General features: G+C 58.9%; 1 protein-coding gene across 2 annotated transcripts in view; it reads right to left on the bottom strand.

Annotated features, from left to right (window-relative positions):
• Nucleotides 1-16,110, bottom strand: part of LOC121274801 (phosphorylase b kinase gamma catalytic chain, skeletal muscle/heart isoform-like) — a 42,841-nt gene that overhangs the window by 6,448 nt on the left and 20,283 nt on the right. For both annotated transcript variants that reach the window (XM_041182163.1, XM_041182164.1), the window contains exon 6: nucleotides 15,614-15,777. In XM_041182163.1, the coding sequence (XP_041038097.1) occupies nucleotides 15,614-15,777 (164 nt within the window). The remainder of the gene's footprint in view (nucleotides 1-15,613; nucleotides 15,778-16,110) is intronic.

Genomic DNA, 16,110 nt, shown 5'->3' with positions numbered 1-16,110 from the left:
CAAAGGGAGCCACAGGGATTGCATGAGTGCAATGGGCTGAATGGCCCCTTTCTGTCTTCCAACATTCTATAATATTTTACTCCCGTATTCAGACCACCCATTTCCATTCCACCACACCCCAGTAACATCGCCTGAGTCCGCCCCGGTGTCAGCTCATCGGCTGCTGAAGCCTTCGCCTTCGATCCCCCTCCGGATTCGACTATTCCGACACTCTCCCGGCTGCTCTCACTCACTCGATCCTCCGTAAAGTTCAGCTCGTCCAATACTCTGCTCCCCTCCGGGTCCAAACTCACACAGTCCCATTCACCCATCACCCCCTCTGCTCTCTGACCCACACTGACTCTCGTTTTCAAATCCCTCCATGGCCCTCGCACTCTCCCTATCTGTGTAACCTCCTCCAGCCCCTACAACCCTCCCTGTCTCTGTAACCTCCTCCAGCCCCTACACCCCTCCCTATCTCTGTAACCTCCTCCAGCACCTACACCTCTCCCTATCTCTGTAACCTCCTCCAGCCCCTACACCCTCCCTATCTCTGTAACCTCCTCCAGCCCCTACACCCCTCCCTATCTCTGTAACCCCCTCCAGCCCCTACACCCCTCCCTATCTCTGTAACCTCCTCCAGCCCCTACACCCTCCCTATCTCTGTAACATCCTCTGGACCCTACACCCCCTCCCTATCTCTGTAACATCCTCCAGACCCTACACCCCTCCCTGTCTCTGTAGCCTCCTCCAGACCCTACACCCCTCCCTATCTCTGCAACCTCCTCCAGTCCCTACACCCCTCCCTATCTCTGTAACCTCCTCCAGACCCTACACCCCTCCCTATCTCTGTAACCTCCTCCAGTCCCTACACCCCTCCCTATCTCTGTAACCTCCTCCAGCCCCTACAACCCTCCCTGTCTCTGTAACCTCCTCCAGCCCCTACACCCCTCCCTATCTCTGTAACCTCCTCCAGCACCTACACCTCTCCCTATCTCTGTAACCTCCTCCAGCCCCTACACCCTCCCTATCTCTGTAACCTCCTCCAGCCCCTACACCCCCTCCCTATCTCTGTAACATCCTCCAGACCCTACACCCCTCCCTCTCTCTGTAACCTCCTCCAGACCCTACACCCCTCCCACTCTCTGGAACCTCCTCCAGCCCCTCCACCCCTCCCTATCTCCGTAACCTCCTCCAGCCCCTACAACCCTCCCTATCTCTGTAATCTCCTCCAGACCCTACACCCCTCCCTATCTCTGTAACCTCCTCCAGTCCCTACACCCCTCCCTATCTCTGTAACCTCCTCCAGCACCTACACCTCTCCCTATCTCTGTAACCTCCTCCAGCCCCTACACCCCTCCCTATCTCTGTAACCTCCTCCAGCCCCTACACCCCTCCCTATCTCTGTAACCTCCTCCAGCCCCTACACCCCTCCCTATCGCTGTAACCTCCTCTAGCCCCTACACCCCTCCCTATCTCTGTAACCTCCTCCAGCCCCTACACCCTCCCTATCTATGTAACCACATCCGGCCCCTACACCCCTCCCTATCTCTGTAACCTCCTACAACCCTCCCTGTCTCTGTAACCTCCTCCAGCCCCTACACCCCTCCCTATCTCTGTAACCTCCTCCAGCACCTACACCTCTCCCTATCTCTGTAACCTCCTCCAGCCCCTACACCCTCCCTATCTCTGTACCCTCCTCCAGCCCCTACACCCCCTCCCTATCGCTGTAACATCCTCCAGACCCTACACCCCTCCCTCTCTCTGTAACCTCCTCCAGACCCTACACCCCTCCCACTCTCTGGAACCTCCTCCAGCCCCTCCACCCCTCCCTATCTCTGTAACCTCCTCCAGCCCCTACAACCCTCCCTATCTCTGTAATCTCCTCCAGACCCTACACACCTCCCTATCTCTGTAACCTCCTCCAGTCCCTACACCCCTCCCTATCTCTGTAACCTCCTCCAGCACCTACACCTCTCCCTATCTCTGTAACCTCCTCCAGCCCCTACACCCCTCCCTATCTCTGTAACCTCCTCCAGCCCCTACACCCCTCCCTATCTCTGTAACCTCCTCCAGCCCCTACACCCCTCCCTATCTCTGTAACCTCCTCTAGCCCCTACACCCCTCCCTATCTCTGTAACCTCCTCCAGCCCCTACACCCTCCCTATCTCTGTAACCACATCCGGCCCCTACACCCCTCCCTATCTCTGTAACCACCTCCGGCCCCTACACCCCTCCCTATCTCTGTAACCTCCTCCAGCCCCTACACCCCTCCCTATCTCTGTAACCTCCTCCAGCCCCTACACCCCTCCCTATCTCTGTAACCTCCTCCAGCCCCTACACCCCTCCCTATCTCTGTAACCCCCCTCCAGCCCCTACACCCCTCCCTATCTCTGTAACCTCCTCCAGCCCCTACACCCTCCCTATCTCTGTAACATCCTCTGGACCCTACACCCCCTCCCTATCTCTGTAACATCCTCCAGACCCTACACCCCTCCCTGTCTCTGTAGCCTCCTCCAGACCCTACACCCCTCCCTATCTCTGTAACCTCCTCCAGTCCCTACACCCCTCCCTATCTCTGTAACCTCCTCCAGACCCTACACCCCTCCCTATCTCTGTAACCTCCTCCAGTCCCTACACCCCTCCCTATCTCTGTAACCTCCTCCAGCCCCTACACCCCTCCCTATCTCTGTAACCTCCTCCAGTCCCTACACCCCTCCCTATCTCTGTAACCTCCTCCAGCCCCTACACCCCTCCCTATCTCTGTAACCTCCTCCAGCCCCTACAACCCTCCCTATCTCTGTAACCTTCTCGAACCCCTACACCCCTCCCTATCTCTGTAAACTCCTCCAACACCCTACAACCCTCCCTATCTCTGTAACCTCCTCCAGCCGCTACACCCCGTCCTATCTCTGTAACCTCCTCCAGCCGCTACACCCCGTCCTATCTCCGTAACCTCCTCTAGCCCCTACACCCCTCCCTATCTCTGTAACCTCCTCCAGCCCCAACACCCTCCCTATCTCTGTAACCACCTCCAGACCCTACACCCCTCCCTATCTCTGTAACATCCTCCACACCCTACACCCCCTCCCTCTCTCTGTAACCTCCTCCAGACCCTACACCCCTCCCTATCTCTGTAACCTCCTCCAGCCCCTACAACACTCCCTATCTCTGTAATCTCCTCCAGACCCTACACCCCTCCCTATCTCTGTAACCTCCTCCATTCCCTACACCCCTCCCTATCTCTGTAACCTCCTCCAGCACCTACACCTCTCCCTATCTCTGTAACCTCCTCCAGCCCCTACACCCCTCCCTATCTCTGTAACCTCCTCCAGCCCCTACACCCCTCCCTATCTCTGTAACCTCCTCCAGCCCCTACACCCCTCCCTATCGCTGTAACCTCCTCTAGCCCCTACACCCCTCCCTATCTCTGTAACCTCCTCCAGCCCCTACACCCTCCCTATCTCTGTAACCACATCCGGCCTCTACACCCCTCCCTATCTCTGTAACCTCCTCCAGCCCCTACAACCCTCCCTGTCTCTGTAACCTCCTCCAGCCCCTACACCCTCCCTATCTCTGTAACCTCCTCCAGCCCCTACACCCCCTCCCTATCTCTGTAACATCCTCCAGACCCTACACCCCTCCCTCTCTCTGTAACCTCCTCCAGACCCTACACCCCTCCCACTCTCTGGAACCTCCTCCAGCCCCCCCACCCTTCCCTATCTCTGTAACCTCCTCCAGCCCCTACAACCCTCCCTATCTCTGTAATCTCCTCCAGACCCTACACCCCTCCCTATCTCTGTAACCTCCTCCAGTCCCTACACCCCTCCCTATCTCTGTAACCTCCTCCAGCACCTACACCTCTCCCTATCTCTGTAACCTCCTCCAGCCCCTACACCCCTCCCTATCTCTGTAACCTCCTCCAGCCCCTACACCCCTCCCTATCTCTGTAACCTCCTCCAGCCCCTACACCCCTCCCTATCGCTGTAACCTCCTCTAGCCCCTACACCCCTCCCTATCTCTGTAACCTCCTCCAGCCCCTAAACCCTCCCTATCTCTGTAACCACATCCGGCCCCTACACCCCTCCCTATCTCTGTAACCACCTCCGGCCCCTACACCCCTCCCTATCTCTGTAACCTCCTCCAGCCCCTACACCCGTCCCTATCTCTGTAACCTGCTCCAGCCCCTACACCCCTCCCTATCTCTGTAACCTCCTCCAGCCCCTACACCCCTCCCTATCTCTGTAACCCCCTCCAGCCCCTACACCCCTCCCTATCTCTGTAACCTCCTCCAGCCCCTACACCCTCCCTATCTCTGTAACATCCTCTGGACCCTACACCCCCTCCCTATCTCTGTAACATCCTCCAGACCCTACACCCCTCCCTGTCTCTGTAGCCTCCTCCAGACCCTAAACCCCTCCCTATCTCTGCAACCTCCTCCAGTCCCTACACCCCTCCCTATCTCTGTAACCTCCGCCAGACCCTACACCCCTCCCTATCTCTGTAACCTCCTCCAGCCCCTACAACCCTCCCTGTCTCTGTAACATCCTCCAGCCCCTACACCCCTCCCTATCTCTGTAACCTCCTCCAGCACCTACACCTCTCCCTATCTCTGTAACCTCCTCCAGCCCCTACACCCTCCCTATCTCTGTAACCTCCTCCAGACCCTACACCCCCTCCCTATCTCTGTAACATCCTCCAGACCCTACACCCCTCCCTCTCTCTGTAACCTCCTCCAGACCCTACACCCCTCCCACTCTCTGGAACCTCCTCCAGCCCCTCCACCCCTCCCTATCTCTGTAACCTCCTCCAGCCCCTACAACCCTCCCTATCTCTGTAATCTCCTCCAGACCCTACACCCCTCCCTATCTCTGTAACCTCCTCCAGTCCCTACACCCCTCCCTATCTCTGTAACCTCCTCCAGCCCCTACACCCCTCCCTATCGCTGTAACCTCCTCTAGCCCCTACACCCCTCCCTATCTCTGTAACCTCCTCCAGCCCCTACACCCTCCCTATCTCTGTAACCACATCCGGCCCCTACACCCCTCCCTATCTCTGTAACCTCCTCCAGCCCCTACAACCCTCCCTGTCTCTGTAACCTCCTCCAGCCCCTACACCCCTCCCTATCTCTGTAACCTCCTCCAGCACCTACACCTCTCCCTATCTCTGTAACCTCCTCCAGCCCCTACACCCTCCCTATCTCTGTACCCTCCTCCAGCCCCTACACCCCCTCCCTATCGCTGTAACATCCTCCAGACCCTACACCCCTCCCTCTCTCTGTAACCTCCTCCAGACCCTACACCCATCCCACTCTCTGGAACCTCCTCCAGCCCCTCCACCCCTCCCTATCTCTGTAACCTCCTCCAGCCCCTACAACCCTCCCTATCTCTGTAATCTCCTCCAGACCCTACACACCTCCCTATCTCTGTAACCTCCTCCAGTCCCTACACCCCTCCCTATCTCTGTAACCTCCTCCAGCACCTACACCTCTCCCTATCTCTGTAACCTCCTCCAGCCCCTACACCCCTCCCTATCTCTGTAACCTCCTCCAGCCCCTACACCCCTCCCTATCTCTGTAACCTCCTCCAGCCCCTACATCCCTCCCTATCGCTGTAACCTCCTCTAGCCCCTACACCCCTCCCTATCTCTGTAACCTCCTCCAGCCCCTACTCCCTCCCTATCTCTGTAACCACATCCGGCCCCTACACCCCTCCCTATCTCTGTAACCACCTCCAGTCCCTACACCCCTCCCTATCTCTGTAACCCCCTCCACACCCTACACCCCTCCCTATCTCTGTAACCTCCTCCAGTCCCTACACCCCTCCCTATCTCTGTAACCTCCTCCAGCCCCTACACCCCTCCCTATCTCTGTAACCTCCTCCAGTCCCTACACCCCTCCCTATCTCTGTAACCTCCTCCAGCCCCTACACCCCTCCCTATCTCTGTAACCTCCTCCAGCCCCTACAACCCTCCCTATCTCTGTAACCTTCTCGAACCCCTACACCCCTCCCTATCTCTGTAAACTCCTCCAACACCCTACAACCCTCCCTATCTCTGTAACCTCCTCCAGCCGCTACACCCCTCTCTATCTCTGTAACCTCCTCCAGCCCCTACACCCTCCCTATCTCTGTAACCACCTCCAGACCCTACACCCCTCCCTATCTCTGTAACATCCTCCAGACCCTACACCGCCTCCCTATCTCTGTAACCTCCTCCAGCCCCCACACCCCTCCCTATCTCTGTAACCTCCTCCAGCCCCTAGTGGGTTTGGATTAGGGGGATGCCCCTGAGCTTCGGAATTCCCTCCCTAAACCTCTGCAGCTCTCTCCCTCTGTCTTCCTTTGGGATGCTCCCAAAAATCTTCTTATTTAAACAGATTATCGTCTGTGCTTCATACATTACCAGAACTGTGCACGGTGCTCCGAGTGTGGTCTAACCGAGGGATACGGAGACCGGAACTGTGCACGGTGCTCCGAGTGTGGTCTAAACGAGGGATACGGAGACCGGGACTGTGCACGGTGCTCCGAGTGTAGTCCAACCGAGAGGTACAGAGACCGGAACTGTGCACGGTGCTCCGAGTGTGGTCTAACCGAGGGATACGGAGACCAGAACTGTGCACGGTGCTCCGAGTGTGGTCTAACGAAGGGATACGGAGACCGGGACTGTGCACGGTGCTCCGAGTGTGGTCTAACCGAGGGATACGGAGACCGGGATTGTGCACGGTGCTCCGAGTGTGGTCTAACCGAGGGATACGAAGACCGGGACTGTGCACCGTGCTCAGAGTGTGGTCTAACCGAGGGATACGGAGACCGGGACTGTGCACCGTGCTCAGGGTGTGGTCTAACCGAGGGATACGGAGACCAGAACTGTGCACGGTGCTCTGAGTGTGGTCTAACCGAGGGATTCGGAGACCGGGACTGTGCACGGTGCTCCGAGTGTGGTCTAACCGAGGGATACGAAGACCAGAACTGTGCACGGTGCTCCGAGTGTGGTCTAAACGAGGGATACGGAGATCAGAACTGTGAAGGGTGCTCCGAGCGTAGTCTAACCGAGAGGTACGGAGACCGGGACTATGCATGGTGCTCCGAGTGTGGTCTAACCGAGGGATACGGAGACCAGAACTGTGCACAGTGCTCCGAGTGTGGTCTAACCGAGGGATACAGAGACCGGGACTGTGCACAGTGCTCCGAGTGTGGTCTCACCGAGGGATATGGAGACCGGGACTGTGCACGGTGCTCCGAGTGTGGTCTAATTGAGGGATACGGAGATCAGAACTGTGCACGGTGCTCCGAGTGTGGTCTAACCGAGGGATACGGAGACCGGGACTGTGCACGGTGCTCCGAGTGTGGTCTAACCGAGGGATACGGAGACCAGAACTGTGCACGGTGCTCCGAGTGTGGTCTAACCGAGGGATACGGAGACCGGGACTGTGCACAGTACTCCGAGTGTGGTCTCACCGAGGGATACGGAGACCGGGACTGTGCACAGTGCTCCGAGTGTGGTCTCACCGAGGGATACGGAGACCGGGACTGTGCACGGTGCTCCGAGTGCGGTCTAACAGAGGGATACGGAGACCGGGATTATGCACGTTGCTCCGAGTGAAGTCTAACCGAGAGGTACGGAGACCGGAACTGTGCACGGTGCTCCGAGTGTGGTCTAACCGAGGGATACGGAGACCAGAACTGTGCACGGTGCTCCGAGTGTGGTCTAACCGAGGGATACGGAGACCAGAACTGTATACGGTGCTCCGAGTGTGGTCTAACCGAGGGTTACGGAGACCAGAACTGTGCACGGTGCTCCGAGTGTGGTCTAACCGAGGGTTACGGAGACCAGAACTGTGCACGGTGCTCCGAGTGCGGTCTAACCGAGGGATACGGAGACCGGGACTGTGCACCGTGCTCAGAGTGTGGTCTAACCGAGGGATACAGAGACCAGAACTGTGCACGGTGCTCCGAGTGTGGTCTAACCGAGGGATACGGAGACCGGGACTGTGCACGGTGCTCCGAGCGTAGTCTAACCGTTGGATACGGAGAACAGAACTGTGCACGGTGCTCCGAGTGTGGTCTAACCGAGGGATACGGAGACCGGGACTGAGCACGGTGCTCCGAGTGTGGTGTAACCGAGGGATACGGAGACCGGGACTGTGCACGGTGCTCCGAGTGTAGTCTAACCGAGAGGTACGGAGACCGGGACTGTGCACGGTGCTCCGAGTGTGGTCTAACCGAGGGATACGGAGACCGGGACTGTGCACGGTGCTCCAAGTGTGCTCTCACCGAGGGATACGGAGACCGGGACTGTGCACGGTGCTCCGAGTGTGGTCTAACCGAGGGATACGGAGACCAGAACTGTGCACGGTGCTCCGAGTGTGGTCTAACCGAGGGATACGGAGACCAGAACTGTGCACGGTGCTCCGAGTGTGGTCTAACCGAGGGATACGGAGACCGGGACTGTGCACAGTGCTCCGAGTGTGGTCTCACCGAGGGATACGGAGACCGGGACTGTGCACGGTGCTCCGAGTGTGGTCTAACTGACGGATACGGAGATCAGAACTGTGCACGGTGCTCCGAGTGTGGTCTAACCGAGGGATACGGAGACCGGGACTGTGCACGGTGCTCCGAGTGTGGTCTAACCGAGGGATACGGAGACCAGAACTGTGCACGGTGCTCCGAGTGTGGTCTAACCGAGGGATACGGAGACCGGGACTGTGCACAGTGCTCCGAGTGTGGTCTCACCGAGGGATACGGAGACCGGGACTGTGCACGGTGCTCTGAGTGCGGTCTAACCGAGGGATACGGAGACCGGGACTATGCACGTTGCTCCGAGTGAAGTCTAACCGAGAGGTACGGAGACCGGAACTGTGCACGGTGCTCCGAGTGTGGTCTAACCGAGGGATACGGAGACCAGAACTGTGCACGGTGCTCCGAGTGTGGTCTAACCGAGGGTTACGGAGACCAGAACTGTGCACGGTGCTCCGAGTGTGGTCTAACCGAAGGTTACGGAGACCAGAACTGTGCACGGTGCTCCGAGTGCGGTCTATCCGAGGGATACGGAGACCGGGACTGTGCACCGTGCTCCGAGTGTGGTCTAACCGAGGGATACGGAGACCAGAACTGTGCACGGTGCTCCGAGTGTGGTCTAACCGTTGGATACGGAGAACAGAACTGTGCACGGTGCTCCGAGTGTGGTCTAACCGAGGGATACGGAGACCGGGACTGTGCACGGTGCTCCGAGTGTGGTCTAACCGAGGGATAAGGAGACCGGGACTGTGCACGGTGCTCCGAGTGTAGTCTAACCGAGAGGTACGGAGACCGGGACTGTGCACGGTGCTCCGAGTGTGGTCTAACCGAGGGATACGGAGACCAGAACTGTGCACGGTGCTCCGAGTGTGGTCTAACCGAGGGATCCGGAGACCGGGACTGTGCACGGTGCTCCAAGTGTGCTCTCACCGAGGGATACGGAGACCGGGACTGTGCACGGTGCTTCGAGTGTGGTCTAACCGAGGGATACGGAGACCGGGACTGTGCACGGTGCTCCGAGTGTGGTCTAACCGAGGGATACGGAGACCGGAACTGTGCACGGTGCTCCGAGTGTGGTCTAACCGAGGGATACGGAAACCGGGACCGTGCACCGTGCTCAGAGTGTGGTCTAACCGAGGGATACGGAGACCAGAACTGTGCACGGTGCTCAGAGTGTGGTCTAACCCAGGGGTACGGAGACCAGAACTGTGCACGGTGCTCCGAGTGTGGTCTAACCGAGGGATACAGAGACCAGAACTGTGCACGGTGCTCCGAGTGTGGTCTAAACGAGGGATACGGAGACCGGGACTGTGTACGGTGCTCCGAGCGTAGTCTAACCGAGAGGTACGGAGACCGGGACTGTGCACGGTGCTCCGAGTGTGGTCTAACCGATGGATACGGAGACCAGAACTGTGCACGCTGCTCCGAGTGTGGTCTAACCAAGGGATACGGAGACCGGGACTGTGCACGGTGCTCCGAGTGTGGTCTAACCGAGGGGTACGGAGACCAGAACTGCGCACGGTGCTCCGAGTGTGGTCTAACCGAGGGATACGGAGACCGGGACTGTGTACGGTGCTCTGAGTGTGGTCTAACCGAGGGATACGGAGACCAGAACTGTGCACGGTGCTCCGAGTGTGGTCTAAACGAGGAATACGGAGACCGGGACTGTGTACGGTGCTCCGAGCGAAGTCTAACCGAGAGGTACGGAGACCGGGACTGTGCACGGTGCTCCGAGTGTGGTCTAACCGATGGATACGGAGACCAGAACTGTGCACGCTGCTCCGAGTGTGGTCTAACCAAGGGATACGGAGACCGGGACTGTGCACGGTGCTCCGAGTGTGGTCTAACCGAGGGATACGGAGAGCAGAACTGTGCACGGTGCTCTGAGTGTGGTCTAACCGAGGGTTACGGAGACCAGAACTGTGCACGGTGCTCCGAGTGTGGTCTAACCGAGGGATACGGAGACCGGGACTGTGCACGGTGCTCCGAGTGTGGTGCAACCGAGGGATACGGAGACCGGAACTGTGCACGGTGCTCCGAGTGTGGTCTAACCGAGGGATACGGAGACCGGGACTGTGCACGGTGCTCAGAGTGTAGTCTAACCGAGAGGTACGGAGACCGGAACTGTGCACGGTGCTCCGAGTGTGGTCTAACCGAGGGATACGGAGACCGGAACTGTGCACGGTGCTCCGAGTGTGGTCTAAACGAGGGATATGGAGACCGGGACTGTGCACGGTGCTCCGAGTGTAGTCCAACCGAGAGGTACAGAGACCGGAACTGTGCACGGTGCTCCGAGTGTGGTCTAACCGCGGGATACGGAGACCAGAACTGTGCACGGTGCTCCGAGTGTGGTCTAACGAAGGGATACGGAGACCGGGACTGTGCACGGTGCTCCGAGTGTGGTCTAACCGAGGGATACGGAGACCGGGATTGTGCACGGTGCTCCGAGTGTGGTCTAACCGAGGGATACGGAGACCGGGACTGTGCACCGTGCTCAGAGTGTGGTCTAACCGAGGGATACGGAGACCAGAACTGTGCACGCTGCTCCGAGTGTGGTCTAACCGAGGGATACGGAGACCGAGACTGTGCACGGTGCTCTGAGTGTGGTCTAACCGAGGGATACGGAGACCAGAACTGTGCACGGTGCTCCGAGTGTGGTCTAAACGAGGGATACGGAGACCGGGACTGTGTACGGTGCTCCGAGTGTAGTCTAACCGAGAGGTACGGAGACCGGGACTGTGCACGGTGCTCCGAGTGTGGTCTAACCGATGGATACGGAGACCAGAACTGTGCACGCTGCTCCGAGTGTGGTCTAACCGAGGGATACGGAGACCGGGACTGTGCACGGTGCTCCGAGTGTGGTCTAACCGAGGGATACGGAGACCAGAACTGTGCACGGTGCTCCAAGTGAGGTCTAAGCGAGAGTTACGGAGACCAGAACTGTGCACGGTGCTCCGAGTGTGGTCTAACCGAGGGATACGGAGACCGGGACTGTGCACGGTGCTCCGAGTGTGGTCTAACCGAGGGATACGGAGACCGGGACTGTGCGCAGTGCTCCGAGTGTGGTCTAACAGAGAGATACGGAGACCGGGACTGTGCACGGTGCTCCGAGTGTGGTCTCACCGAGGGATACGGAGACCGGAACTGTGCACGGTGCTCCGAGTGTGGTCTAACCGAGGGATACGGAGACCGGGACTGTGCACGGTGCTCCGAGTGTAGTCTAACCGAGAGGTACGGAGACCGGGACTGTGCACGGTGCTCCGAGTGTGGTCCAACCGAGGGATACGGAGACCGGAACTGTGCACGGTGCTCCGAGCATGGTCTAACCGAGGGATACGGAGACCAGAACTGTGCACGGTGCTCCGAGTGTGGTCTAACCGAGGGATACGGAGACTTGAACTGCGCACGGTGCTCCGAGTGTGGTCTAACCGAGGGGTACGGAGACCAGAACTGTGCACGGTGCTCCGAGTGTGGTCTAACCGAGGGATACGGAGACCGGGACTGTGCACCGTGCTCAGAGTGTGGTCTAACCGAGGGATACGGAGACCAGAACTGTGCACGGTGCTCCGAGTGTGGTCTAAACGAGGGATACGGAGACCGGGACTGTGCACGGTGCTCCGAGTGTAGTCTAACCGAGAGGTACGGAGACCGGAACTGTGCACGGTGCTCCGAGTGTGGTCTAACCGAGGGATACGGAGACCAGAACTGTGCACGGTGCTCCGAGTGTGGTCTAACGGAGGGATACAGAGACCGGGACTGTGCACGGTGCTCCGAGTGTGGTCTAACGAAGGGATACGGAGACCGGGACTGTGCACCGTGCTCAGAGTGTGGTCTAACCGAGGGATACGGAGACCGGAACTGTGCACGGTGCTCCGAGTGTGCTCTAACCGAGGGATACGGAGACCGGGATTGTGCACGGTGCTCCGAGTGTGGTCTAACCGAGGGATACGGAGACCGGGACTGTGCACCGTGCTCAGAGTGTGGTCTAACCGAGGGATACGGAGACCAGAACTGTGCACGCTGCTCCGAGTGTGGTCTAACCGAGGGATACGGAGACCGAGACTGTGCACGGTGCTCTGAGTGTGGTCTAACCGAGGGATACGGAGACCAGAACTGTGCACGGTGCTCCGAGTGTGGTCTAAACGAGGGATACGGAGACCGGGACTGTGTACGGTGCTCCGAGTGTAGTCTAACCGAGAGGTACGGAGACCGGGACTGTGCACGGTGCTCCGAGTGTGGTCTAACCGATGGATACGGAGACCAGAACTGTGCACGCTGCTCCGAGTGTGGTCTAACCGAGGGATACGGAGACCGGGACTGTGCACGGTGCTCCGAGTGTGGTCTAACCGAGGGATACGGAGACCAGAACTGTGCACGGTGCTCCAAGTGAGGTCTAAGCGAGAGTTACGGAGACCAGAACTGTGCACGGTGCTCCGAGTGTGGTCTAACCGAGGGATACGGAGACCGGGACTGTGCACGGTGCTCCGAGTGTGGTCTAACCGAGGGATACGGAGACCGGGACTGTGCGCAGTGCTCCGAGTGTGGTCTAACAGAGAGATACGGAGACCGGGACTGTGCACGGTGCTCCGAGTGTGGTCTCACCGAGGGATACGGAGACCGGAACTGTGCACGGTGCTCCGAGTGTGGTCTAACCGAGGGATACGGAGACCGGGACTGTTCACGGTGCTCCGAGTGTAGTCTAACCGAGAGGTACGGAGACCGGAACTGTGCACGGTGCTCCGAGTGTAGTCTAACCGAGAGGTACGGAGACCGGAACTGTGCACGGTGCTCCAAGTGTGGTCTAACCGAGGGATACGGAGACCAGAACTGTGCACGGTGCTCCGAGTGTGGTCTAACGAAGGGATACGGAGACCGGGACTGTGCACGGTGCTCCGAGTGTGGTCTAACTGAGGGATACGGAGACCGGGACTGTGCACCGTGCTCAGAGTGTGGTCTAACCGAGGGATACGGAGACCGGGACTGTGCACCGTGCTCAGAGTGTGGTCTAACCGAGGGATACGGAGACCAGAACTGTGCACGGTGCTCCGAGTGTGGTCTAACCGAGGGATTCGGAGACCGGGACTGTGCACGGTGCTCCGAGTGTGGTCTAACCGAGGGATACGGAGACCAGAACTGTGCACGGTGCTCCGAGTGTGGTCTAACCGAGGGATACGGAGACTTGAACTGTGCACGGTGCTCCGAGTGTGGTCTAACCGAGGGGTACGGAGACCAGAACTGTGCACGGTGCTCCGAGTGTGGTCTAACCGAGGGATACGGAGACCGGGACTGTGCACCGTGCTCAGAGTGTGGTCTAACCGAGGGATACGGAGACCAGAACTGTGCACGGTGCTCCGAGTGTGGTCTAAACGAGGGATACGGAGACCGGGACTGTGCACGGTGCTCCGAGTGTAGTCTAACCGAGAGGTACGGAGACCGGAACTGTGCACGGTGCTCCGAGTGTGGTCTAACCGAGGCATACGGAGACCAGAACTGTGCACGGTGCTCCGAGTGTGGTCTAACGGAGGGATACAGAGACCGGGACTGTGCACGGTGCTCCGAGTGTGGTCCAACGGAGGGATACGGAGACCGGGACTATGCACGGTTCTCCGAGTGTGGTCTAACCGAAGGATACGGCGACCGGGACTCTGCACGGTGCTCCGAGTGTGGTCTAACCGAGGGATACGGAGACCGGGACTGTGCACCGTGCTCAGAGTGTGGTCTAACCGAGGGATACGGAGACCGGAACTGTGCACGGTGCTCCGAGTGTGCTCTAACCGAGGGATACGGAGACCGGGATTGTGCACGGTGCTCCGAGTGTGGTCTAACCGAGGGATACGGAGACCGGGACTGTGCACCGTGCTCAGAGTGTGGTCTAACCGAGGGATACGGAGACCGGGACTGTGCACCGTGCTCAGAGTGTGGTCTAACCGAGGGATACGGAGACCAGAACTGTGCACGGTGCTCCGAGTGTGGTCTAACCGAGGGATTCGGAGACCGGGACTGTGCACGGTGCTCCGAGTGTGGTCTAACCGAGGGATACGGAGACCAGAACTGTGCACGGTGCTCCGAGTGTGGTCTAAACGAGGGATACGGAGACCGGGACTGTGTACGGTGCTCCGAGCGTAGTCTAACCGAGAGGTACGGAGACCGGGACTGTGAACGGTGCTCCGAGTGTGGTCCAACCGAGGGATACGGAGACCGGAACTGTGCACGGTGCTCCGAGCATGGTCTAACCGAGGGATACGGAGACCAGAACTGTGCACGGTGCTCCGAGTGTGGTCTAACCGAGGGATACGGAGACTTGAACTGTGCACGGTGCTCCGAGTGTGGTCTAACCGAGGGGTACGGAGACCAGAACTGTGCACGGTGCTCCGAGTGTGGTCTAACCGAGGGATACGGAGACCAGAACTGTGCACGGTGCTCCGAGTGTGGTCTAAACGAGGGATACGGAGACCGGGACTGTGCACGGTGCTCCGAGTGTAGTCTAACCGAGAGGTACGGAGACCGGAACTGTGCACGGTGCTCCGAGTGTGGTCTAACCGAGGGATACGGAGACCAGAACTGTGCACGGTGCTCCGAGTGTGGTCTAACGGAGGGATACAGAGACCGGGACTGTGCACGGTGCTCCGAGTGTGGTCTAACGGAGGGATACGGAGACCGGGACTGTGCACCGTGCTCAGAGTGTGGTCTAACCAAGGGATACGGAGACCGGGACTGTGCACGGTTCTCCGAGTGTGGTCTAACCGAAGGATACGGCGACCGGGACTCTGCACGGTGCTCCGAGTGTGGTCTAACCGAGGGATACGGAGACCGGGACTGTGCACCGTGCTCAGAGTGTGGTCTAACCGAGGGATACGGAGACCGGAACTGTGCACGGTGCTCCGAGTGTGCTCTAACCGAGGGATACGGAGACCGGGATTGTGCACGGTGCTCCGAGTGTGGTCTAACCGAGGGATACGGAGACCGGGACTGTGCACGGTGTTCCGAGTGTGGTCTAACCGAGGGATACGGAGACCAGGACTGTGCACAGGCGCTCCAAGTGTGGTCTACACATGTTGATAGCTCTCAGCCACCACCCACCCTAGGGAGACTCTGCCCGGAGTTGCGGTGCCCCTCACCTCGGAGTTTGACGCTGTTCCCCAGGCGGCAGGCGAATCCGAAGTCGGAGAGTCGGATGTGAGCGTGGTCGTCCAGCAGGATGTTCTCCGTCTTCACGTCCCGGTGGATTATGTCTCGGCTATGCAGATACTGAATGGCTTCGAGGAGCTCCCTCATCATGTTCCTGCCACGGTGTTTGGGGTGGTGGGGAGGTGGGAGGGGGGCGGTTCGTGGGGGTCCCAAAAGAAAGGGGGAAGATTAGCGTTGTCGTTCTCCTTGGCTCCAGTCAGCCCTGGCTCGTCCGACTCTTTCCCGGACGACGGTGAGTTTTTCCTCTTGCACTAAACAGGACTCCTCGCCAGAACGCACAACAATTTATACTGCATGTGAAGAGAGTGCCGATTGGTTGGCAAGTGGGCTTCCCCTTCGATTGGCTCTCTGTTTTGCTCTCTCCGCCGGTGCTGCCAGACCTGCAGGGTTTTTCCACCGTTCCCTGTTTTTATTTCAGATTTCCGGC

The sequence above is a fragment of the Carcharodon carcharias genome (assembly GCF_017639515.1).
Source record: "Carcharodon carcharias isolate sCarCar2 chromosome 38 unlocalized genomic scaffold, sCarCar2.pri SUPER_38_unloc_2, whole genome shotgun sequence".
Classification (NCBI taxonomy): Eukaryota; Metazoa; Chordata; class Chondrichthyes; order Lamniformes; family Lamnidae; genus Carcharodon; species Carcharodon carcharias.
This window is presented reverse-complemented; position numbering and strand designations above follow the sequence as displayed.